At 56.1% G+C, this 25815-nt stretch overlaps 1 protein-coding gene across 4 annotated transcripts in view; it reads left to right on the forward strand.

The window, feature by feature from the left end:
* CDH22 (cadherin 22) overlaps window positions 1-25815 on the forward strand; it is a 181034-nt gene that overhangs the window by 71852 nt on the left and 83367 nt on the right. The window contains exon 1 of one of the 4 annotated variants that reach the window (XM_084645986.1): window positions 1785-3459. The exons of the other annotated variants lie outside the window; for them this stretch is intronic. Within the exon in view, the coding sequence (XP_084502112.1) occupies window positions 3348-3459 (112 nt within the window). The 5' untranslated portion in view covers window positions 1785-3347. Of the gene's footprint in view, window positions 1-1784; window positions 3460-25815 lie in introns of those variants that run through there. 4 annotated transcript variants of the gene reach the window in all.

Here is a 25815-nt window from a genome sequence, read left to right on the forward strand (position 1 = left end):
CTCAAGTTCATTAGCATATATACCCATGAGGTACCACGACACTCACATTGTTGGACATCTGCCGATGTCTCTAACTAAAGCTACCTCAGGCTGGGATAAACCTGCCCCTTGTGGGTACCTGTCAGCAGCATAGTCCTTGCAGCACGTTACCTTGCGATACCCTATGTTCTAGGGTTACTCTTGGTTACCTACGTATGCTAAGTCTTGTGCCTTGTGACATGATTAGTTTAGCTAAAGCTATTGTCTTACAGCCTGGAGGCCTGTGGGATCATTACTGCCCGCTGTATCTACAGGCTCACTGGGCAGGGGCTGCTGGTACCAGGTTGGGTGCCCACCTTCCGTTGCAGGCTCAGCCCCTGCTGTGTTTAGCTTCCACGAACCTGGCTGTTCCCGGGCTCCAAGAAGAGAATGTAATGACCCCCCGCCATGGCCCAGCCCCTGGAAGGTGCTGCTGGTGGAGACTAGGGCATCTCTTCCTCACCTCTGCCCAGCACCTTGCAGATTGTTCGCTTGCTCTCTTTGGTCCTGTCTGGCAGCTGTATGGCCAGCTGCTCCCTGGTGCTGCTGGCCTGGCAGGTCTGGGTGCCCTGGTGCAGGTATCTGGTGAGCAGGAGGCTCCACCTCACGCTGGCGTATGGGGGTAGAGCCTGCGTTTGGCATTGTGTGTGCGTGGCCTCCCCACCTGGGAGGCCATGTACCCTGGGGACTTAGAACAAAGCCAGGAGAGGGCAGAATCATTGGTTATTTCCTCTGTAGGGCCCCATCCTGCACACCTCACTCGGGCAGAACTCCCACGGATGCCTGTGGAACACAGAAATGGGCCCATAGCCTTTGTCCCCCTGAACCACTCTGTTGCTCAGGGCCTGTTCATTGTGCACTAGTATGTTCACTAGTGCAAATTTCTCCTGTGTTGGTCTGTTCATGTCCCTCTGTCCCAACCCATGATCCTCCTGCTTTTCCATTCTGGGCTCCCCACACAGTCCTGATCTGCAGCCCCCCTGCCTTTTCAGCGCCAAGTCCCATCCCCCAGCTGTGCAGGTCCTGGAGCCCCTCCTGCTATATCTGTGCTTCCCTGGCTCCCCTCCCCGAGCTCTGCTGCCGCATGTCAGTCCTGATCCAAGCCCCCGTCCTGTTCCATTCCTACCTGCCCCACAGCTCTGCCAATACTCCTCAACTCCTTAGGGAAAACTTCTTCCCTAGGAGGGGGGTGACGCACTGGATTGCGTTGCCTAGCGGGGGGGTGGAATCTCCTTCCTTAGAAGTTTTTAGGGTCAGGCTTGACAAAGCCCTGGCTGGGATGATTTAATTGGGGATGGGTCCTGCTTTGAGCAGGGGGTTGGACTAGACGACCTCCTGAGGTCCCTCCCAACCCCAATATTCTATGATTCTATGAACCCTGCCCTGCAGCTCTGGTCACAAGCGCCCACTGAGCAGAGGCCGGCAGTGGTGTTGAACTGAGTACAATTGTTCCGTAATGGGAGAAAACTTCAGCTGCTTGGCTCAGACGTGTAAACTCATCCCTCTCGTTTCCTGAGTGAGGTCTACCTCACACACCACACCGCCCTTGCTCCTGTGGTAGGAGGTTGTCGGGTCTGGAATGCTGTGCACCAGAGCAGGGTCTATGCGGGGGAGTTTCACCGAGCGGGCTAGCCACACGGGGGAAGGGCAGGACAGGGTTACACTGGCAGGGGGTTATTGTGCTTCACTGAGTGTTGAAGGTAAGGTGGGGGCGGGGACATGCAGTGGGGCAGCAGCGGGGCCTCTGCCCTTTGTCCCTACTTCACGCTGGCAGCGCTTTCTGGCTGAGCCGCAGAATCCATTCACCGTTTTCCCTATTTCTGGGTGTCTTGCTGCTCCCTGTCTGTGTCGGGCCAGGGGCGTGTGTTGACTGAGGTGGGCAGTGGGCCTGGGGTTGGCAGGCTGCAAGAGGGGAGGCAGTCCAGGCAGTGTCACTGCAAATCGTTGCTCTCCAAAGGCTGCCTCAAGGCGAAAGACAGAGTCTGCACAAGCCTGCCTGACGTCAAATGTTAAGGCAGGTCCCGCTTGACAGCCGCAGGGGATGAAAGGTGGAGAGTGACAGGTGCAAAGGAAGGAGAGAGCAAGAGGACCAGAAGTGAGCAGAACTGAGGAGGAGGAGAAGGCAGGAGAGCGGGAAGAGCCCCCAAGGAGGACGGCAGCTCGGGGATCATGTGGCACAGGTCAGGCTCCAGCAGGAGGACAAATAGCTGGTTTTCCCATCTGGGGGTGTGACAGGCAGCGCCCTGGAAAGGGGCCCAGGCTTGGTTCCTATGAGCACCCAAGGAGTTAAGTGCAGCAAGGGAAGGGCTCTCCTTGGGGCCTGGCAGGAAGCCAGAAGGTCTGTCTCTTGCTGTGTTTCCTGGATGCTCTGCTCATTCAGAGCCCTGTGATGGCCTCCAGGACGTACAGAAATCATTACACCAGAGGGGCTGCTGCTGACTGAATTCCTCCTGACATGCAGTTTCAGCCTCTGTCAGGAACCCTTTCCTCCTCTGGCCAAGAACGCCATCAGCCACGGACCAGGACTCCTGTACAAATGGAAGGCAGGATGCAGGCAGCGAGGGGGAGACGCACCCCCCTTCCGAAAAGGGGGAAGCCATGAAATTAACGTAGTTTGCCTGAGCATTGTTTAAAAAGGGCAGAATTCTCGACTCTGGGTGTTAGACCAGGAGCCCCGTGCTTTGAAAATCACTAACAATTACGGAGCTGCCTGATCACAGGCTGATGTGAACAAGACATATCAAAGGAGACAGTGTCTGTGCAAAATTGGAGATCAGAGGGAGAAAGAAACTTGGTTTCAGTACATGAAAGGAGGCGATTCCTGCAAATTAAAATCCTCAGAAGTGAAAAGTAAAGAGAAGTGTTTGGAGCAGCGTTGGACGTGCCTCTGCTGTGTCACTCCGGAGCGGGGGACCTGACAGCCCGCGCTGACCGACAGCCTCTGTCCTGCTGACCCAAGGCAGCCCCAAATTAGCGAGTGTGAGCGGGCGGCCTCTAGCAGCCTGGCCAGCCCCAAAGGGAAGCAAAGACTGTGGGGAAACTGCTTTGGGGCCCAAGGCCAAAACTCTGAAATATCAGGGCAGATGCTTCCTCCTTGCCTGCAGCCACCGGCAGATGCTTCCTCCTTGCCTGCAGCCACCCTGCGCTGGAGAGCAGAACGGAGCTCTGCTGCACCAGTGTTGGCCTTATGGCCCAGCTGATCCCAGCTACCAGGAGAGGGGAGAGCTCCTTGTGCAGCAGAGGCAGCCAGCGCAGCTGCACAAAGTCCCCCGAAGCAGCTGGGCAGAGATCTGGAGAGTCCATCCAGACACCCACAGAGTCTGCTGACAATGCCCCGAGGCCCCAGGCCATCCAGCACCCTGGCTTCCTTCGCAGAGCTGTACACAGGGCTCAGGTGCTGGAGAGACAACTGTCCCGTGTGCTACACCGCCGGCAACAGTGGTGGGTCCTGCTTCTGCCAAGCCAGTGACACTGGGAAGCAGCTCCGCCAGGACACTGCGCTTGGGGGTGGGGGAGAGGGGGCAGGTGTTTATGGGAGAGCAGCTCTGCCCAGTGCATGGGGGCCAGGTAACTGGAGTGTGTGTGTGTGTGTGGGGGGGGTAACTGGAGTGTGGGGGGCAGCTCTGCCTGGGCACTGCACAGGGGTGTTGTGTATAGTGTGTGTGTGGGGGGGGCGGGGGGCAGCTCAGACTGGGCACTGCACAGGGGTGTGGTGTATAGTGTGTGTGTGTGGGGGGCGGGGGGCAGCTCAGACTGGGCACTGCACAGGGGTGTGGTGTATAGTGTGTGTGGGGGGGGGCGGGGGGCAGCTCAAACCGGGCACTGCACTGCCGAGTATGTGCAGTGTGGGGTGCAGCTCTGCCTGGGCACTGCACAGGGGTGTGGTGTATAGTGTGTGTGTGGGGGGGGGCGGGGGGCAGCTCAGACTGGGCACTGCACAGGGGTGTGGTGTATAGTGTGTGTGGGGGGGGGGCGGGGGGCAGCTCAAACCGGGCACTGCACTGCCGAGTATGTGCAGTGTGGGGTGCAGCTCTGCCTGGGCACTGCACAGGGGTGTGGTGTATAGTGTGTGTGTGGGGGGGGGGGCAGCTCAAACCGGGCACTGCACTGCCGAGTATATGCAGTGTGGGGTGCAGCTCTGCCCTGGGCACTGCGTGGGGGGCAGCTCAGCCTAGGCACTTCCCTGGGGTGGTGTTTATATGGGTGGGGGGGCAGCTCAGCCCAGGCACTGCACGGAATGAGTTTGACAGTCTCTACTCAAGCCCCGGTGACAGGGGTTTACCCAGCCCCCCACAGCAGCTGGGGCCCAGCCATCTGTCCGAGACTGCTCTGGAAAGGTCCAGGACCCAACTGTTATGAAGGGGCCCTCCAGGCTGGCGACCAGGGCTGTCATTTGGCAAGATTTCCTAGACTTTGCTCCCTCAGCCAGCAGAAAAGTGTGGGATCGACAGCTCCTTTCCAAACGTGACCTGGCCTAACTGTGCTCTTACCGGGTCCTGCTGCCAGCCAAGCCAGGGTCGACCATCCAAGAAATCCTCACACTCCCTGCCAGGTCCCAAGCTGCAGCCCCAGCCCAGCACTCTCCTAGGGATGGGGCGTGTTCCTGGTGCACAGAAAGCAGTTAAGCGAACATGGTCAGATGGGCTCCTGCAACCCTAGGAGCAGATCAAGGGACAGTATTTGCGTAAAGGAAGAGAACTGATTGGGAGGGAAAGACATCTGATTTCCCAGCATCTAAGGGAATTGCAAACATTGGAGATTTAAGCAAACTATTTCTGAGGAGCTGAGGGCAGTTACACAAAGCCAGCTTTGCTCCCGGCCCAGGCTCAGGCAGCAGGAGTATGAATCATAGAATCATAGAATATCAGGGTTGGAAGGGACCCCAGAAGGTCATCTAGTCCAACCCCCAGCTCAAAGCAGGACCAATTCCCAGTTAAATCATCCCAGCCAGGGCTTTGTCAAGCCTGACCTTAAAAACCTCTAAGGAAGGAGATTCTACCACCTCCCTAGGTAACGCATTCCAGTGTTTCACCACCCTCTTAGTGAAAAAGTTTTTCCTAATATCCAATCTAAACCTCCCCCACTGCAACTTGGGGCTGAGAGGCTGGGAAAGGGGCCAGCATGGTCTGCTGCCCAAGAGAATGTGCCAGACGGACCCTGGGGTGGGGGAAGGAGAGTCTGGCGGCAGTAGGGGTTGAGAGACATAAAGGGCAGGGGAGCGGGAGTGTCCCCCCCGAATCAGAAGCTCGCTGGAGCTCAGCCGTCGGAGCCAGGCTGTACGCACTCTGGACCCAGGGCTCCTTCCAGGCATATGGGAAGTGTCTTGGCCAGTGCTGGGCACAGGGTGTTGGAACACTGAGCTGCCATCGCAGGTGGAAATTACCTTACAGTCGTGCCCAGCACCCCCTGGACTGGCCACAGGCACCGGACAGCGGAGGCTTTCCAGAGGGAGCTGACTCTTTGCAAGCCACCAGCTTGTCATCCAGCCGTTTCACTGGGGTGCCTGAGACATGGGGAGCTGCGAGGATTCACCCACCAGGCCAAGGCCCTCTGGGTTCCCACCACACCACACCACACTGCCTGGGAGGTTAGAATTCAGCTGTGTGGGGCAGCCAGGGACTTCTGCAGGGAGCTGGGTTAGAGGGGATGGAGCACAGAACTTACCCACTGGGCTCCGGGTGGCATTGTGCTCAGGGTCCTGCAAGCACCCAGAGGCGGGGGATACAGGGTCTTCTCAGGGAAGATGCTGCGTAGCTGGGTGAGTGCTGAGGCTGCTGCTGCTAAGGGTGTGCTGAGCTCTGGCAGCTCTGAACAGGGGCACTTGCTGTCTCTGCTTGGAGCATTAGTTCCCTCTAAGCTGCGAGGCCGGGCAGCCACCCAGCAGGCCATCAAGTGCCGTGCACTTCAGGTGTCCCTCCCCACACTGCTCCTGCCCTCTGCCTTGGAGCCCCTGGCCAGCTGCTCCCAGGACCTCCTGCTTGCTGTGCGTGTGTGTCTGTGTGCGTGTGTGTGCGCGCGCACACTGATGTCGGTGTCCCCTGCCCCGCACCCCATCCCCTTAGAGCAGTGGGGAGGACACAAGACAGGGCTCAGGATGGAGGGAGCTTGCTGGCAGCTGTAGTTGTATCTGAACACACAGGCTTCAGACTGCTGAGTGCCGATCTACTTAAGGGGGCAGCGCGTGTCGCTCTCTGTCTCACTCACTCACTCAGTCTTTCACACTCACCTCCCAACACATACTTGTATTATTGTTGTTGTTACTTGATACTTCTTTCAAAGTGTGTTGTTTTAGTTTTTTGACTGGTCTATGCATTTCAAAATTTTGATTTCTCTCACTTAAATTTAATTATTTGAGTAGTGAGTTCTAAAATGCCTAATTTGTCCTGGCTGGAGTAATTATCCCTCTGGTAACTTTTTAAAAATGTATATTATATCTAGGTTTTTTGTTTCTACTGGTGGTGCACATTCGCACATTACCTCCGTATGGTGCACATAACAAAATTCATTCCGCACATGGATGGAAAAAATGAGAGGGAACACTGCTGGCTGGCGGGCCTGAGTGCCTGCGCCCCGTTGGGGCGAGCAGCAGCTGCAGTCATCACATCATGGGCAGAGGAGGGTAAGGCAGATGGCGTGGTGCGGAGCGTTGTTACTTCTGCTGCTTTCCCTGCCATCTCAGGGACAGGGGGCTGAGACCTGCACACCAGGGGTCAGTGCAAATGGATCCCATTCCTGACCAGTCTCCAGTGCCCTGGGGACAAACCTGCAGCAGCCACACTACCATGCTATGCCTCTTACAGAGAAACTCTGCTGAGATGCTCTTGAGAACAGGGGATGGAAGGGCCGCTCTGCACGGGCTCAAACCCCTCAGCACCTCTAGCCCCAGCCTGGGAGCAAGGCCTTACTGCAGGGGCAGCTCTGCACTTTGGCTGGAGGCAAATCCCTGGTGAAGAGGCGTGGGGTGTGCTGAGAAGGCAGGACAGACCCTGTGGGGAACCAGCCAGGTGTCTGGGAACCACGGGAATTCCCTGATATTAGCAAATGATAAAATCAGCTGAGTTTTGGGCTCCCTTTCCAAGCTCCCCTAGGGCTGATTAACAGCTGCCTGCTGCCACCAGGCCAAAGACAAATCCCACAGAGTCAGAGTCCAAGGGCCTGATCCTGGCATCGTCACGGGCTGTGCACATGTGCGCAGCACCTTGCAGGATCAGCCCTTGGCAAAGAGACCCTGGTGAAATAGGCAGCCTGTGACTCAGGGACCATGTTTCCCTCCCCCGTTTCGCTTCCCTCCCCCATTTCCCTGGGTAGCAGCAAGTCTCATCAGGCCAGATTAGAGACGATTTGGCTGTGCAGACAAAGCTTGGGATCAGGCCCTGCCTTTAGCCCAAAGTCAGCTGGCTGCAAAAGTGATTATTGCCAAGAGAAATTGTTTAATCTCCCCACTGGAAGCAGAGAAAAGGGATTTGTTCAGGGTGCAATCAGTGTTTACAGGCCATCTAACAGGTGGCTCTGAATTTTTAATAGAAAGTGCTCAGAACATCGGAGCTTGTCTGGAAGCTCTTGGACTGGGAGTGACCAGGAGCGAACACAGACCCTAGTTCAGCGCTGGGATCTCTGGGCTGGGGACACATTACAAACTCTGGAATCCTTTTCAGAGAGTGAGTGTCCTGAGTGCTCTCTGCTCCTGGGGCTGGGGCATGTTGATGGGGCTCCCTGCTGCCTTGGGGCAAACTTTCCCCTCTTCTGTGCCTGTCTGCATGCCCAGTGCCCCAGGGTGCTGTGCTCATCCATGTGCTCCAGTGTCCTGGGGCACCGTACCTGTCTGCAGACCATACCCCCAGGGCACTATGCTTATCTGTGTGCCCCTGGACACCATAGAGTCATAGAATGTCAGGGTTGGAAGGGACCTCAGGAGGTTCTAGTCCAACCCCCTGCTCAAAGCAGGACCAACCCCAACTAAGTCATCCCAGGCAGGGGTTTGTCAAGCCGGGCCTTAAAAACCTCTAAGGATGGAGATTCCACCCCCTCCCTAGCACTTGCGACCATTGCTTCTGTCATCTGCTGCCACTGAGAAAAGACGGTTACTCACTTTTGTAACTGTTGTTCTTTGAGATGTGTTGTTCATCTCCATTCCAATTAGATGTGTGCGCACCGCGTGAACGATCGTTGGAGAATTTTTACCCTAGCAACACCCCGTGGGTGGGCTGTGGAGCCCCCTGGCGTGGCACCAGATATATGCCCCAGCTGACCCAGCGCCCCCTCAGGTCCTTCTTGCCGGCTACTCCGACAGAGGGGAAGGAGGGCGGGTTTGGAATGGACGTGAGCAACATGTCTTGAAGAACAGCAGTTACAAAGGTGAGTAAGCGTCTTTTCTTCTTCGAGTGCTTGCTCATATTGATTCCAATTAGATGACTCCCAAGCCTTACCCAGGCGGTGGGGTGGGAGTGAGATACTGCGGAGTGCAGAACCGCTGAACCAAATGCAGCATTGCCCCTGGACTGCTGAATTATCGCGTAGTGAGCGGCAAAGGTACGTACCGATGACCAAGTGGCAGCTCTACAGATCTCCTGTGTTGGAACCTGGGCCAGGAAAGCGGCCGATGAGGCTTGAGCCCTTGTGGAGTGGGTGGTGAGGTGCGTGGTCTGGACACTGGCCAAGTCGTAGCAAGCACAGATACAGGCCATGGTCCAGGAAGAGATGCGCTGTGAGGAGACCGGGAGGCCTTTCATCCAGTCGGCCACAGCAACGAAGAGCTGGGTCTTTTTTCTAAACTGCTTTGTGCGCTCAATATAGAAGGCGAGAGTCCTATGAACATCGAGGGAGTGCAGCTGTTGCTCCCATCGAATAGCGTGTGGTTTCGGGTAGAAGATCAGAAGGAAGAGGTCCTGGTTGATGTGAAAGGCTGACGCTACCTTAGGAAGGAAGGCAGGGTGAGGTCGCAGCTGTACCTTGTCTCTATGGAACACCGTATATGGTGGTTCCGACATGAGGGCTCTGAGCTCGGATACACATCTCACAGAGGTGATAGCCACAAGGAAGGCTGTCTTCCAGGCTGTCTTCCAGGAGAGCTACAGGAGCAAGCAGGTGGCCATCGGCTTGAACGGGGCCCCCATAAGCCTGGAGATGACCAAGTTAAGGTCCCACGTGGGAACCGGTTGTCGCACCTGCGGGTATACACGGTCCAGTCTCTTAAGGAATCTGCCGACGATAGGGTTGGAGAAAACCGACTGATCATGTTCCCCTGGGTGGAAAGCCGAAATGGCTGCCAGGTGCACCCTGATAGACGATACAGCCAAACCTTGTTGTTTTAAGGACAGGAAGTAATCCAGGATGAAAGGCACCAAAGTCTGCAGGGGGGGCATGCCGTTCGGAGCACACCAGCAGGAAAACTATTTCCATTTGGCCAGGTACGTGGCTCAGGTGGAGGGTTTTCTGCTACCTAACAGTATCTGCTGCACCAAGGGTGAGCAGAGCAGCTCCGACTGAGTTAGCCATGCAGCATCCACGCCGTGAGGTGGAGAGATTGCAGGTCGGGGTGACAGAGGCAGCCATGGTCTTGTGAGATCAGGTTCGGCCACAGCGGGAGTGTGATCGGAGCGTCTACCGATAACTCCAGGAGCGTGGTATACCAGTGCTGCCTGGGCCATGCCGGGGCGACCAGAATCAGACGTGCTCTGTCCCTGCATAACTTGAGCAGGACCCTGTGGACTAGCGGGAACGGAGGGAAGGCGTAGAACAGCTGGTCTTTCCACGGAAGTAGGAAGGCGTCTGGTAGGGAACCCGGGGAACGTCCCTGGAGAGAACAGAACACTTGCCACTTCTGATTGTTGCTCGAGGCCAACAGGTCGATCTGGGGAAACCCCCACCTCAGGAAGATGGAGTGGATGACATCTGGGCGAATCGACCACTCATGAGACTGGAAGGACCTGCTGAGGCGATCTGCCACCGTGTTCTGAACCCCCGGGAGAAACGACGCCACGAAATGGATTGAGTGGGCTATGCAGAACTTCCACAGGCGAATGGCTTCCTGACAGAGGGGGGACGACCGGGCTCCCCCTTGCTTGTTAATGTAGAACATGGCCGTGGTGTTGTCTGTGAGGACCGGCACACAACAGCCATGTAGGTGCCCACGAAAATCCTGACACTCCAGCCACACTGCCATCAGCACTCTCACATTGATGTGAAGAGATAGCTCGGATGCGGTCCATAGACCCTGCATTCGGCGGTCCCTGAGGTGGGCGCCCCATCCCAGAGATGGCGCGTCTGTGACAAGGAGGGTTGTGGGCGTGAAATGTTACCCCTTTGCACACCGACCTGAGGTCCAACCACCAGCAGAGGGAGGTTAAAACCGCTTCTGGGACAGTGACCATCATGCTCAGGCTGTCTCAACCTGGCTGATATACTGTTGACAGCCAGGCCTGAAGCGGGCGAAGCCGAAGTCTGGCATGCCTGGTTACGTACGTGCACAAAGCCATGTGCCCCAGAAGGCTCAGGTATGTCTTTACTGTTGAAGTTGGGAAGTTTTGAAGGCTGCAGACAATGTTCACCAGCGACTGAAAGCGGGTGTCCGGTAGGAGAGCTCAGGCAAGTCTGGAATACCAATTGCCCCGATAAACTCTATTCTCTGGGTTGGTTCCAGAGTCGACTTTTTGGTGTTGAGCAGGAGGCCCAGCTGGCAGAACATGTCTATGGTGAGTCGAACGTGTGATTGTACTTGTGGCCCCGAATAAGCCAGTTGTCGAGATACGGAAACATGGTCAGGAGCATTTGCACCTCCTGTGTAAGGAGTTGCTCATGAGAAGGGTCCCTGAAGAGGGATTGGGAGGGAGGAGAGAAACAAAACTGAAGAGAATATCCCTTTTCCACCGTGCGAAGAACCCAATGGTCTGAAGTTATACGGGACCACGCACGGTGGAAATGGGAGAGATGATTTTGAAATGGAGGGGAAGGATCCTGGATGGTGACTGGCACGCCGTCCTCGGGTGCACCTTCAAAAGTTTTGCTTAGGCCCCGCCGGTGGTTTGGGAGGGCCCCGATTCTGACCGGGTTGGTGGCCGGCAGATCTCTTCCTACCTCCTCGCCCGTGCCTTCTATAAAAGTCCTGCCTCCGTTGAGGATGGGGGGTGGGACCATTGAGGCTGCGGCTTAAAGGGTCTGTGCTGGGTAACTGGTGTGTGCATTCCCAGGGAGCACATGATAGCCTTGGAATCTTTCAGGCTCTGTAGTCTAGAGTCTGTTTTGTCCGAAAACAGGCCCTGTCCATCAAATGGAAGGTCCTGCAGGGTTTGTTGTAGCTCTGGTGGCAGGCCAGATACCTGCAGCCACGGGATGTGTCGCATGGCTGTGCCCGATGCAAGGGTCCTAGCCGCAGAGTCTGCCACGTCTAAGGAGGCCTGCAAGGAGGTACTAGCCACTTTTTTGCCCTTTTCCACTAAGACCCCAAACTCATCCCTGGACTCCTGAGGAACTAACTCCTTAAATTTCAACATGGAGCTCCACGAGTTATAGTCATAATGGCTCAGGAGCACCTGTTGGTTCACGACCCTTAGCTGTAGCCCCCCTGAGGAGTAAATCTTGCACCCAAACAAATCGAGACGCCTGGTGTCTTTCGATTTGGGCGCCAGAGCCTGTTGACCGTGCCGCTCCCTTTTGGTCACTGAGGCAACCACTAGTGAACACGGCTGAGGGTGAGTGTAAAGGTACTCGAACTCCTTGGAGGGGACAAAGTATTTCCTCTCCACTCCTCTGGCCGTCGATGGGATGGAGGCAGGGGTTTCCCAGATTGTCTTGGCATTGGTCTGGATGGTGTGGTTAATGGGCAAAGCTACTCAGGACGGGGCCTCCGCTGAAAGGATGTCCAGCACTGGGTCCTCCAACTCCACTACCTCCTCAGCATGCTTGCGTCGACTCTCCAGGGCGCGGTGCGGATTGGTACCAGGTCGCTGGGGAGCGGTACTGGGATTGAGATTGGTGCCGATGACCGGGCCGGTACCTGGATCCAGATCTGGACCGTGACGACGACCGCCTGCAGGAGCAGTGTCGGGATCTGTGACGAAGCAGGACTGTTCTTAATATTTCCTCTGAATAGTGTGGAGGTGCCTCAGTTTCCCCTATGCAGTTCTTAAGTATCTAGGTGGTGGGGTAAGGGTGTATGATCATTGGAGAGCCCTAGAGGGCAGGTGTGTGCAGGGGTCTGGACACAGAGAATGGCCAACACCCTGTTTCCTGGCAACTGATGGCCTGGGCCCTTCCCCCCTGCAAGGTGAGAGCTAAAGGGTTGGAGAACAAAGGAATCCGGTGACCTCCTGGCCCGGAAAAGGGACAAAGCCCAGAAGAGGGGGGGCTGGAGGGAGTTTCAGTTTGGGGCTGGCTGGAGACGTGGAGCGAACTGCAGACATGGTTGTCTGGCTCACTGCCCCCCAAAATGGACCCAGCTGAGGGGTCCTGTTCTCTGCACCTATAAGTTCTGTGTTAGACCATGTTCCTGTCATCTAATAAACCTCTGTTTTACTGGCTGGCTGAGAGTCCCGTCTGCCTGCGGAGTTGGGGTGCAGGACCCTCTGGCTTCCCCAGGAGCCCCACCTGAGCGGACTTGCTGTGGGAAGCGCACGGAGGGGCAGAGGATGCTGAATGCTCCGAGGTCAGACCCAGGAAGGTGGAAGCTGTGTGAGCTGTGTGTCCTGAAGACAGGCTGCTCACAGAAAGTAGACTTCCCCAGAGTCCTGCCTGGTTTCATAGGGAGCAGTTCCAGAGCATCGCCCGGGGACTCCGTGACAACTGGTGGCAGCAGTGGGATGTACTGCACCCCGTGGATGGCACTTCCTGCAATAAGTGACTGGGAAGCAGTAAAGTGTAGGGGGATTGACGGGGACCAGGCGTGCTGAAGATTCAGAGAGAGATGGTTTCGGGGGGCGGTTAACCCCTGGGAGTGTGTGACCAGCAAGAAGGACTGTCTTGGGGTTTCCCTGGGGACTGTGGTGAGCAGTCTCAGGGGCGGAGGAGCCTGCGGCTTGGCCCTGGGAGAGAGAAGGACTTTTGCAGTAACAGGGTCCCCCAGAGGATTGCAGCGAGCAGTCCAAGGGGCGGAGGAGTCTGCAGCTCGACCCTGGCAAAGAGGTGGTGACCTGGAGAAGGGCTGGCACACTGGGGGTTCTCCCTGGAAACCATGGGGAGCTGAGAGCACACAGGCCTATGAGTCCACAACAACTTGGGAACAGCGCAGTGATGGCCTGTCACCGTCTCCTTAAGAAGGACACTGTAACCCTGTGCACAAAGAGAGGGTTGCGCATTGGAAAGTTCACAAAAGCACAGTTAATCGTGCAGCTGGAGGAGGATGACCGCTCTAAGGAACAGATTCCTGACCCCAAATGGGGCTATAGCAAGATCTGGGAGCAGCTGGAGTGGTAGCCAGGCATCGCCAAGACTCCTGTCCCCGACCAGACGAGAGTCTTCAATCGGGTTCCCCATCGGGCGATCGGAGACGGACGGGATTGGAGCTGAGTCCGAGAGAGCAAGAGGACTGTGAGGTGCAGCCTCAGATGCTGAGGGGCTGTGTGAGCTGGGTGAGGGTCCCAGGGACGAAGCCCCTCGCCCTGCCTATGGCCAGATCCCTGTGCAGACCCAGGAGGGGTGGGGCTGGCTGGCCGTTGGGGTGCTCCAGGACACCAGCTGTGAGATCCTGTTGTGGGGTGACTGTGTCTCTTTGGGACAGGATCCAGGCCCTGCTCCTGTAACGGCCAAGGGTTTGAATTTGAATCCAGGGAACCAATCGGCGGAGAGGGAAATGGTCAGTGAAAATGCAGATGACCTGGCTGACAGGGGGAGGAGCTGCTAGGCTCAGGCTACCTGCCTGCCTGTGGCCAGACTCCTGGGGCTCCCCGCCCCCTTGCACACCGGAGAGGGGGCTCAGGCTGGCTCTGATGAAGTGAGGAAAGCAGCGAGCTCGCTGCCTACCCCCAATGGGACAGCAAGGGCAGCTCTGAGCACAGTGGGAGCTGAGACCCCAGCTGAGTGGGGGGAGACACAGGCAGGGCAGGGGATCTGTTGGGAGTGGCAAGGTGCAAGGTAAGGAAAGTTTTTGGATGAGCCAAGGCAGCCTTGTGCGCTGATGGCTGTGTCTAGTCAACAGGGCGGGAAGGTGAGGAGAGTGCAACCTGAGTGTCCCTGGACCTTACCTGTTAGCTGTGTGGAGAATTGTAACAGTGAAGGAAATGTGCTTGTGTCTGTCAGGGGTATTGACTTGCCTATGGAGGGAGCTACCCTGATCTCCAAGCAGTTGTCTGTGACCAGCCTTGTGTGCTGGGACCAGGGGAAAGAGATCCCAAGCTGAGTGTCTGGGAAAGGAGAAAGTGTGTCCGGCTCTTCTTTGTGGAGCAGACAGAAGGGGCCTTTCAGCCTGTGATGGTTGAGGGTAGTGTAGTTGACTCAGAGTTGGTTCTGGATTCAGCTAAAGCCCAGGAAGAGAAGGGTCCTAAGTTTGTGTCTGCTCGGGAGAATGGCCCTGTAACTAGGTCTCATCCAGTTAGTGTCTATGTAAAATCCCAGAGCCCAGACAATTCTGGTGCTTGTATTTTGCCTGTTGCTAGTGTGTGGCTGGGAAAGGGTGTCGCAACTCTGTCTAATCAGGGTGAGATCCTAGCCAGGGCACAAGGAGAGCAGGAAGGTAATGTGATTGTGTTACCTACGGAGGGTGTGGAAACCTGTAGCAAGAAGGAAAAGATTCCTGAACTTGTTTGTGGCAAAGGGAAGGAGAATGCTTCTGACCTTTTATCTAGGAAGTCTGTAAGTTTGCCTGAAAGGGGATTGTGTAGGAATGCGCCGGATGGGCCAGAGGTAATTCTGGATGTAAGGGAGACCCAGAAAGAGTCTGTTGTTGCTCAGGAAAGTGTTCCTCTAGAGCAAGCCCTCGGTAAAGAGGGTAAGAGCAGAATTTCTGTGAGGGTTGAATTGTTGCATAGAAAAGCCCCTCGGGAAAGGAATCCTCATGGAGTCTTTGCAAGCAGTTTACTGCAACTGAAGGTTGTGAAAGTGATTTAATCAAGAAAGTTTCAGTTCCTAACAGCCAGAAATTTTCTGTTGTGAATGGATTCACTGACTTTCCTGTTGAAGGATCCAGTGTGGATAGCTTAGAGAAGGTCTCGGATGCAGTGAAAGCTATTAAGAAAGTTAAACACTCCTATAACCAAGTGGCTGTGTTTGGCCAGCTTGTTGGGGAGAAGACCCAATCCCAGTTTGACCCCCTGGGGTTTTGGGGGTGGCCAAAGGGCACGGGCCACATAAACCTTCCCACATGCGGCCTGCGAGTGCTATCGACCACCCCCGACCTAAGGGAGGGCGTGAAACTGGAAGGGCCTGGTGTAACTCCTACCAAGGAATGGGAGAGATGCTGGGGCATCCATGGGAACGTTGGTGGCTTCGAACTTCCCCAGGTCAACGGATAAAGTGATCCTGCTCAGTTTGGTGTCGAAGGGGGGACGGATGTGACAAAGCGGGACTGTTCTTAATGTTTCCTCTGAATATTGTGGGGGTGCCTCAGTTTCCCCTCTGCAGTTCTTAAGTATCTAGGTGGTGTGGTAAGGGTGTATGATCATTGCAGAGCCCTAGAGGGCAGGTGTGTGCAGGAGTCTGGACACAGAGAATGGCCGACACCCTGTTTCCTGGCAACTGATGGCCTGGGCCCTTCCCCCCTGCAAGGTGAGAGCTAAAGGGTTGGAGAACAAAGGAATCCGGTGACCTCCTGGCCTGGGAAAGGGACAAAGCCCAGAGGAGGAGGGGCTGGAGGGAGTTTCAGTTTGGGGCTGGCTGGAGACGTGGAGTGAAGTGCAGAGGTGTTTGTCTGGCTCACTGCCCCCCAAAATGGACCCAGCTGAGGGGTCCAGTTCTCTGCACCTACAAGCTCTGTGTTAGACCATGTTCCTGTCGTCTAATAAACCTTCTATTTTACTGGCTGGCTGAGAGTCACGTCTGACTGCAGAGTTGGGGGGCAGGACCCTCTGGCTTCCCCAGGAGCCCGCCTGGGCGGACTCGCTGTGGGAAGCGCACGGAGGGGCAGAGGAGGCTGAATGCTCTGAGGTCAGACCCAGGAAGGTGGAAGTTATGTGAGCTGTGTGTCCTGCAGACAGGCTGCTCACAGAAAGGAGACTTCCCCAGAGTCCTGCCTGGCTTTGTAGGGAGCAGTTCCAGAGCATCGCCCGGGGACTTCGTGACAGGATCAGCTCCGGGAAGGAGATCGGCTCTCTGATCAGTGTCGGGAGCCTGAACGGTATCTTGGTCCAGAGCTGTGCCGAGAGCCGGATTGGTGCCGTGAGTATGACTGATGGTGCCAGTAGGCCCGGCGCCACGAGAGGGAGCGGCATCAGGACTGCGAATGGCGTTGGGATCGGGACCGGATCCGGGACCAGGAGCGGTGCCGTGTTTGCACGTGCAGAGATGGCGGATGTTTTAGGGTTGGCTTGCCCCTAGACGGTACCATACAAGTTGGATGTGGTGCTGCAGTCTGTGATGATGCCGGCCCTATGAGGACGATGAGGTCTTGCACCGCTGTGAACGTCTCCGGCTTTGACGGAAGCCGGCGCTCAACCACGGTCCGGGTCGGGGAGCCTGTGCGCACCGGACTCAGTGGCTCCTCTCTCGGTGCCAGAGTCAACGGCGCCGATATCGGTCGCTCCGGCGCCGATATTGGTCGCTCCGGCGCTGGACGCGACTCTGAGGCTGGTATAGGAGGTGCCGGCGACTGCTGAGGTGGGACAGTCGTCTCCGGCTTGCGCGGTCTCTTCTAGCCCGGAGGCAGAGAACGGCGCTGGGTCACTTGTACCGGCTGTGCTGCCGGAGAGGTCCGGTGCCGCGGGCCTCTCTCAGAGTCCAACCGCGGTGCAGTACCTGATGCTGCCGCCGGGGCGCTGCGCACCGAAGCGCCCGGTGCCGGGACTTGGCGCGCCGATGGAGGGCCCGGGCTAAGGGCCGCGTCCATAAGGAGCTGCTTGAGTCTAAAGTCCCGCTCTTTTTTGGTCCGAGGTCTGAACGCCGTACAGATCCTACACTTGTCAGCATGGTGAGACTCCCCAAGGCACTTCAGACAGGAGTCTTGGGGGTCTCCCGTTGGCAGGCTGAGCTAGGTTTGAAATCCGGAGCCTTGGGCATGAGCCCAAGCGGCAGGCAGGGAAGAGGGGAAGGACCCCTTCCAACCCATTAAATTAAGTCTAAACTTATCACTATCTCTGTAACAACTACTGCAACTATACTAACTATGACAACTATCTAACAATGGGAAGTGAAAAGCTAGGGAGAGTGGAGGACAGCTATGCCATGCTCTATGGTTCCAATGACCGTCACGGGCAGCAAGAAGGAACTGAGGGGGCGCTCGGTCGACTGGGGTATATATCCAGCGCCATGAACCAGGGGTGTTGCTAGAGTAAAAATTCTCTGACGATCGTGCACGCAGCGCGCACACCTAATTGGAATCGATATGAGCAGGCACTCTAAGAAGAACAGCCGAGCTCCATCCTCTTTGGAACCCCTTCAGGTAGTTGAAGGCTACTATCAAATCCCCCCTCACTCTTCTCTTCTGCAGACTAAATAACCCCAGTTCCCTCAGCCTCTCCTTGTAAGTCATGTGCCCCAGTCCCCTAATGGTTTTCTCCACTGGACTCTCTCCAATTTGTCCACATCCCTTCTGTAGTGGGGAGACCAAAACGGGACGCAATACTCCAGGTGTGGCCTCACCAGTGCCGAATAGAGGGGAATAATCATGTCCGTCGATCTGCTGGCAATACTCCCATTAACACAGCCCAATATGCCGTTGGCCTTCTTGGCAACAAGGGCACACTGCTGACTCATATCCAGCTTCTCGTCCACTGTAATCCAAGGTCCTTTTCTGCAGAACTGCTGCCTAGCCATTCAATCCCTGGTCTGTAGCAGTGAATGGGATTCTTCCTTCCTAAGTGCAGGACTCTGCACTTGTCCTTGTTGAACCTCATCAGATTTCTTTTGGCCCAATCCTCCAATTTGTCTAGGTCACTCTGGACCCTGTCCTTACTCTCCAGCATATCTACCTCTCCCCCCAGTTTAGTGTCATCTGCGATCTTGCTGAGGGCATAATTAATCCCATCATCCAGATCATTAATAAAGATGTTGAACAAAACCGGCCCCAGGACCGACCCCTGGGGCACTCAACTTGATACCGGCTGCCAACTAGACATTGAGCCGTTGATCACTACCTGTTGAGCCCGACAATCTAGCCAGCTTTCTATCCACCTTATAGTCCATTCATCAAATCCATACTTTTTAAACTTGCTGGCATGTTTTTAACCATGCCTGTCTGGAGGCTGTCCCCACCCCCATGGATCTGTCCTGTAGAATTCTTTGTCTAAGAGCCCTCCGTATGCTGCTCTGTTTTGTAGCATTTCATTAGTCACATTTTTGCAAGATCCATCTGCAGCTGGGTTAGTTCTTGCCTGTGTGTGGCCGCAGGAGCAAGAACTCTGAGTCTGCAGTGAAATTCCCTCTGGGCCGGGCTCAGCATTCTACCAAAACAGGCCATTCTTGGGGATGCAGGAGGCTTGTTTCTGCTCCCATAATCTTTCAGCACTGGGGTTTGTTTCCTTCCCTGACATGCAGCCCACTTGCTCCTGGGAGGCACCAGGTGCTTCACCTGTTGGAGCAAGCAGAGGGAACGTTGAAAATTTTATCATTTAAAAAGTCTTGGTGGCTGCTGCTACTGCTGTGTCCAGGCCTGGGCCCTGCGACTGCCACGTCTGCGGACAGCTCTGCCCAGTAAATTCTGCCATTGGCACAGTCTCTCTTTCTGTCTTAGAGAGTGCGAGTAGCTCACAGCTGTTCTGGGGCTGACCAAAGAATTTCACATGAAAAAACAAAGTGCAGCTCTGCAAGCAGTTAAAGGGGCCACACCCCGTCTGTGCCTTCCTCTCTGCCCTGGTACATGCCTGTGTGACCAGAGTGGAGAGCCAGAGGCCTCGTCCGCTCTTCGGGGCCAGAATTGTAGCTTGTGGATGGATGCAGTGTGGGGGAAAGATTCAGGGCAGCCATGGAGTGTCTGTCCTGCCTGTTGCTCCTGGGACCATGGAGTTCAGCAGCGGGCCTTGAGACTAGCCAAGAGGTCCCTGCCAGGGAAGGGGCACTTTGTCACCAGCGTTACAGGGCTTTCTTTCTTCCTTTCTTCCTTCTATATAAGGTGCCAGGACTGTTTGTGAGAAATCCCTGCTGTGATTCAGGAGATGCTCTCTGTGTGTCTCTTCCTTCTATGCACCTGAGCACCTCACAGCTCTGTCAGGCCAGTGCCAGCCCTGCTCCTGGCTCAGGCTCCCTTCTGCTCCCTGAATCAGGATGTAGATTTCATCTCCCGACACAGCAGGCTGGGCCAGCAGTTGAGACCCTGCTGTAGGTCGGTCCCAGGAGTTTCCCACTTGGGGCGGATGGTTCCTGAGGTTGGTATGGGAGGTAGGTAGGTAGAAAAGGGAGGCCACTCAGGTAGCGTGGGCCTTTTCCGCACAGAGCTGTGATGATCATGTTGTCTCTGAGGCTGCGAGACGAAATTCTGCAGCAAGGTAGCGGGTGCTGGTCCTTCGGAGTGGGGAGCGGGAGAGGGGTCTGCATTGCTGAGATGGGCAGGGAGTGGGTGCTGGGCACTCGGGGCGGGGGGGCTGCATTGCTGAGATGGGCAGGGAGTGGGTGCTGGACACTCGGGGCGGGGGGGCTGCATTGCTGAGATGGGCAGGGTGTGGGTGCTGGGCACTCGGGGCGGGGGGGCTGTATTGCTGAGATGGGCAGGGCGTGGGTGCCGGGCACTGGGCCGGGGGGTCTGCATTGCTGAGATGGGCAGGGCATGGGTGCCGGGCACTGGGCCGGGGGGTCTGCATTGCTGAGATGGGCAGGGAGCAGGCGCCAGGTGCTCGGGGCATGGGGGTGGCTGTGTTCTGGGGTGGGCAGGGCATGGGGGGTGGGGGGGCTGCACTGCTGAGATGGGCAGGGACAGGCGCTCATTGCTTGGGGGGGACTGTGTTGCTGAGGTGCGCTGCCATTCTTGATCAGCTGGTAGTGTTCTGAAGTCCATGTTTTCATGCTGGGCATGCCCTAAGCCGGGCTAGGGAGCATTTATATCAGCTTTAGCTACTTGGGCATCCAGAATCAGCAAGGGGCTGAAACTGACCTCACAGCCGTCATGCAGGTGTGCTCCCCCTTCTACCAGCTCAGCTGTCGTCTTGCCTAGGCAGGTGCTCCTTGTGGGGGCTGTTCTATGCCAGGTATCGGGCCAGCTGAGACATGGTGTGGGTGGCAATAAAAGGACGAGGATGAGGAGCTGGGGGCTGACTCTGAAGGGACTCCATAGTGTGGAGATCTGCGAGCACTGGCCCGTGCTGCCCCCCTGGGATCAGCCTGGCAGGAAGAACTAAACCAGCTGAATGTGGTTGCTCTGGCCCCTGCCAGGTCTTTAATGGGTCGAAAGAATGCCAGGGCCTGTGGGATCAGCTGCCGTCCATCAGCACGAGCAGCACTGTCTGCCGATGGCAGGGGGTAGCTGTGTCTGAGGCGGCTCTGCTAGCTTTGTGGCTAGTGTGCTGAGAAATGGAAGATGGGAGGCTAGGTGCTGGTTTGCAAGGCAGGATGTGTCGGGTGATGGCTCCCTGAGTGCTGGGTGGTGTGAGCAAGCTCTGTTAGATCTGTGCCAGTGGTACTCAGGGGCTAGGTTCAGGTTGCCCACAGTGGCCAAGAGTTTAGAGAGCTTGAATGGTCCAAGCTGGGAGAAGGACATTGTGTGCTGTGTGGCTCCATGTTCAGTGGTTGGTGCCCAAACAGGCCATCCAAGGGCAGGACCCTCCTGATGGAGCCACCTCTCTCCCCACCCACCCCAGCATGTTTCCAGCTTGCTGGGTCTCTGTCCCCAGCAGCTGGGGGTCAGCGGGCTGCTCCCTGCCTGGGCCCATCATGCTCTGCCCCTGTCCCTGGCAGCCGAGCCTGGTCAGGGAGCGGGTCGCTGCTGCCTCCCAGCCAGGTTCTCTCAGGTAGAAGCAGCTCCATCCTGTTCCCTGACTGACTGCCAGGGTGGTGGTGGAGGGGGGCGCACGGAGAGAAGGCCAATCTGCAGAGGCACTTGCACCCCCATGTCACCCCTACATGTCACTTCTGAGTGGGACACAGCAGCTACTACAGTGGGAAAGGGGGATGGGGAGGGGGACTCCCTGGCCTCTTGCATGGCTGGGGCAGAGTCCTGCAGGGATTCCTTGTGCTGGAGCCTGTTCTCATCTGCCCGGGGCCTTCCTTCCCACTCTGTCGTGGCAGGAGCAAGGAGCAACGCTCCTGTGGTGATGGGAGTGAGCCTGTGCCAGGAGCTGGGCTATGGTGAGTGCATCCCTTTGAGCTCGTCATAGTCAGGGCGGGGCTGGGAGGGAAGGGCTCGGGGCCGTGTGCGTGGGGCGCTCTGCATTCTGCATGGGTCTGAAGCATTCACCCTCGGCTGGCATCTGGACCGGTGTGTGCAGGTCCCTGCCAGGTCCTTGTGGGTTCTGAGCGGGGCCTGTTTGCTTTCCGTTGTCTGTTGACGTTCGCTGTAGCTACCAGAGCAAGTGGCATAGTCGGTGGCGTCCGCTCCAGAGTGGGACGTGGTCTAGATGGGACGTGGTTGCGTGTGGCTCCCTGGAGAAGGGTCTTGGTAGCTGACCCTTCGCTCGCGGGGCTCGGCTGGAACAGCCCTGAGAATCCGTTTGCTAGAGACGCTTCGTTAATCTGCACTGATTTCCTCAAGCCAGAGCTGGACACAATTCCTCTGCCAGCTGGGTGCCTAAGAGGAGACCCTCCCCAAGTTGCTAATCCTGGCTTCCTGCAGGCCAGAGCAGAGATTAACGTGCTGCAGCATTTCATGGCTTCAGAATTAAGGGCTGCATTATCTCCCCACACAGCTCTCCAGAGATTGCTCTCGGGGCTGGGGACAGTGACCCCAACAGCACCTTCTGGGAGCACCTGGCAGCCAGCACGCTGCTGGGCACCCTTCCCCAGCCAGCCTCCAGGGAGCATGGCCACCTGGGCAAGCGCTTGCTTTGTGAAGGCGTTGTGTGGGGAGGGTGTTTTTTCCTCTGGTGCCATTGCGGGGCCTGTTGTTCCAGAACAGAACCAGGGTGAAAAGATCTAGTAGGAGAATGCTATTCTAGAATGGGCCTGGGCCCCCAGCCCAGGCTCTGAAGGGGAAGCACACAGTCTCTCCAGCCTGCAGTGGCAGATTTGCACCTTTGCAGCCAGGAGAGCAAGAGACACACATCCTGTCTGACTCATTAATTTTTATGTATAGTTGTTGGTATCCTCTGATTCCCCAGTGTGAGCTGGCCAGGGGAGGAACTTGGGTCTTTATCTCATTTTACGTGTCTAATGATCACTCTGGCTATGAGTTCAGGGTTCCTGGAGATGGGATGTGGGTTATGCAGCACATGATGGATGTTTAGTTTTTATTTATTGTATTTTTATGGCAAAGGCAGATGCCAGAAATGAACTAAAAGTAGGAGGACAAGATGTACTTACAGCAGGTGCTGCTCTGCTTTGGAATTGAGCGCTAATGCTTAGAAGAGGACAGTGGGTATAGTGGTTAGAGGGCAGTGGATGTAGTGGTTAGAGCAGAGGGGTCGGAGTCAGGACTCCTGGGCCCTAGTCCTGGCTGTGGGAGGGGAGTGGGTGCAGTGGTTAGAGCAGAGGGGTCGGAGTCGGGACTCCTGGGCTCTGTTCCTGACTTGGTGGGTGTGATCTTGAGCAGCAGCATTACATGGTTGTGTCTCAGTTTCCCCATCTGTGACATGGGTTTCGTGCTCTCTACCTGGCTGGTGGTGTGGGGGCCATTTAGGACTCTGTGAAACACCCTGCGCATTGCAGAGATGAGCAGCAGGTTTGTCCTCCTCAGGACAGCTGCTCCCAGCAGTGGTATTGTGCGCACTGACAGCTGGTTCTGTGAGCTGCTCCTGCTCTGTGTATGCTGGCAGCATGGGGCTGTCAGGGGCGCATCGCCATGAGGCTCTCAGCACAGCACAGCTTCGCCATTGCATCCGTTGCAGGTCCTGGTCTTGATCTCCAAGCTCTCAATGGGCCGGGCCCAGACTAGTAGCTGCAGGAGTGTCTCTCCTCTGACCAAGAGGCAGCTGTGAGTGTTCGCAGCAGTTGAATTCTCAGCAGCAGTGGGTGACTGGTAGAGCATGAGTCTTCAGATCAGGCTCCCAGGAGAGCTAGGCATGGCCACAAACCTGGGTCACCAGGGCCAAAGACCAGACCTGTTGGTTTACTGAGACTTAAAACCAAGGACGTGCAAAGCAGCCTATCTTCAGGGGCAGAGGTCACTGTTACATCACATGCTGGGGCTGACCTGTTGGGCAAGGCACTCACATAAACGTCTGGGTAGACAGGCAGATGGACAGACTCATGAGAGTCATCGTGCAGAAGGCCTGGGTCTGGGGCATGTGCAGCTCTCACTCACAGGGCACATGCAGCAGGGTTTCGTCCTGGATGAAAAGTGTCTCTGGGTTCCAAGAAGCAGGGACAGAAGCGTTTAACGGCTGCTTCTGCTGCCCAGTGGCCCCTGGCCTCTGTACTGCAGCCTGGTTGCAAGTGCTACTTAGCTGGACATATAGCCGGGGCCATGGGAGAACGTAAGAACGGCCACGCTGGGTCAGACCAAAGGTCCATCCAGCCCGGTATCCTCTCTGCCGACTGGCCAATGGCAGGTGCCCCAGAGGGAGTGAACCTAACAGGTAATGATCAAGTGATCTCTGTCCTGCCATCCTTCCCCACCCGCTGACAAACAGAGGCTAGAGACACCGTTCCTTCCCCATCCTGGCTCATAGCCATTAATGGGAGGAGAGCTACGTGCGCACGCAGGGGGTTTATTAGACACTGGCCTGCTCTGTCATGACCGTCCGGCCCTGTGATGTCATGAGCAGGGATAACGGGAGCAAATGACTCTGCTCTGCTCCAAGCCCTGCTGCCAGGGAGTTGTGGCTTTTCTAACCTCCCTCCAGCTTGTAAAGCGGTCTCCTTGGCCAGACCAAGCTGCGTGCGCCCAGCCAGCTCTGTTCTTTCAGAGGATCAGCATGGTGCCGCGTGTGAGCAGCGTCGTTGCTGGTCCGTGTCCGGGTGGCACTGCCTGGGCAATGTGCTCCTGTGGGTGAGTGACGGGATGCTGCTGCCATGGGTGGTGTCTTCCCGTGGGGCAGCACCGCCATGTGTGGGCCAGTGGCACTCTTGGGGATCATCGCGTCTTTGCCGCAGACTCCAGCATGTCTCCTGAATGCAGCATGGTGGGGCAGCTGGAGGGCTTGATGCTGTGTGCTGTACTCCGCAGGGCCTGTAATGGACCCTCATTAAACGGGACATTTCCCAGTTATGATCTGAATTTCTCTCCATCCCACACAATTGCTGTTCTGGTGTTTTTATGCATGTCGTTGGCAGGGTCAGGTTTTATCGTGGGAAGGTGCAGGAGTGTGGCGCGGGAGGCTCACTGCAGGGGTGGGTGGAAAGAGGAGGAGGGAGCGAATATTACGCAGAGCGTTTGGGTGATGGGCAGGGGAGAGCCAGACGGAGAGGGAGGGTGAATGGGAGGCACAGAGAGAGCCTGTCATGGAAATGTTATTGCAGTGTTTCTGAACACTCATTCATTAAGCTAGGCAGTGAACTAGTATCACCTCGGGGTAGCCTGGACATGCCTGGCAGGGATACACAGTAACTACTGCACACAGCAAAGCATAAATAAGCTGGCTCAAACCAGCCCATCTCTGAGAGCTGATGATGGGAATTCCTGGGTTAGTGGCATTGCTATGGCTCTGAGGAGGAGGCCTGAGACCGATCAAAGTGGCTACATAACTGCTCATTTCCTCCAGGGACAGCAGGAAGGGGCAGATCCATGTAAATAGGAGTGAAAGCTGCCCTGCTAACTCCATGGGCTTATGACTCCTGGCAGGATCAAGGCTGGAATGGCCTCTGGGCTCTGCCCCCAGGGGCTTGGATTTTGGCAATGTCACCAGTTGGGTGGGCATTTCTGCCAATGAGTTACCTCGCACCTGGGTGGCTTTCCATTCACTTTGCTCTGTTACAACCAGGGTGTACCTGACTGATGTGTTTCACCCATTCAGGCTTTTTCTTAGCCAGAACTGATGTTGCTCCAGGGTGTTGGATGAAGTATTTATAGGGATTTGGGTATTTTGCCAGGTAACAGTATTTGGAATCTGGTTCTCTACACTGCCTGGACAAGCAGCGATTGCATACTGAATAGCCAGGAGATCTGGGTACGTATATTCCTCACATAGGTGTAGCTAGAGCCAACGTTTTGTGGTTATTGTTAACATAGCAAAGCATGTGACATCATGGGAATGTAAGGATTGCCAGATCAGAACCATGGCCCATTTAATCCAGTCTCCTGTCCCTGACATCAGCCAGCTCCAGATCCATCACAGGAAGTGAAACTGCCTTGTGGGGAAGAAAACCCCAACCCAGTGCCCAGGGAAGTCAGTTGGAGTCCGTGGAGCAGGCTGTAATGGAAGGTGTGGGGTGTCTCTACCTTGCCCTGAGGCCTTGGAGCAGGAGAGGTTAGATTCCTCTCTTTTCTTTAACCCTTCTCAACTAGATGTCCTCATTATCCATATGAATGGTCAGTCCTCTGTGAGCCCGGCATAGCCTTTAGCCCCAACAGTGGCAGAGAGTCCCCCAGGTTCATTAGGTACCTTATGCCTGTGACATTGCATTCCATATGCTTTATGGAAATATGCTTGTGAATATGACATAACTGGAATATGCTTTATGCTGAATACCCCTTGT

Source organism: Lepidochelys olivacea (assembly GCF_965140295.1).
Source record: "Lepidochelys olivacea isolate rLepOli2 genome assembly, chromosome: 13".
Taxonomy (NCBI): Eukaryota; Metazoa; Chordata; order Testudines; family Cheloniidae; genus Lepidochelys; species Lepidochelys olivacea.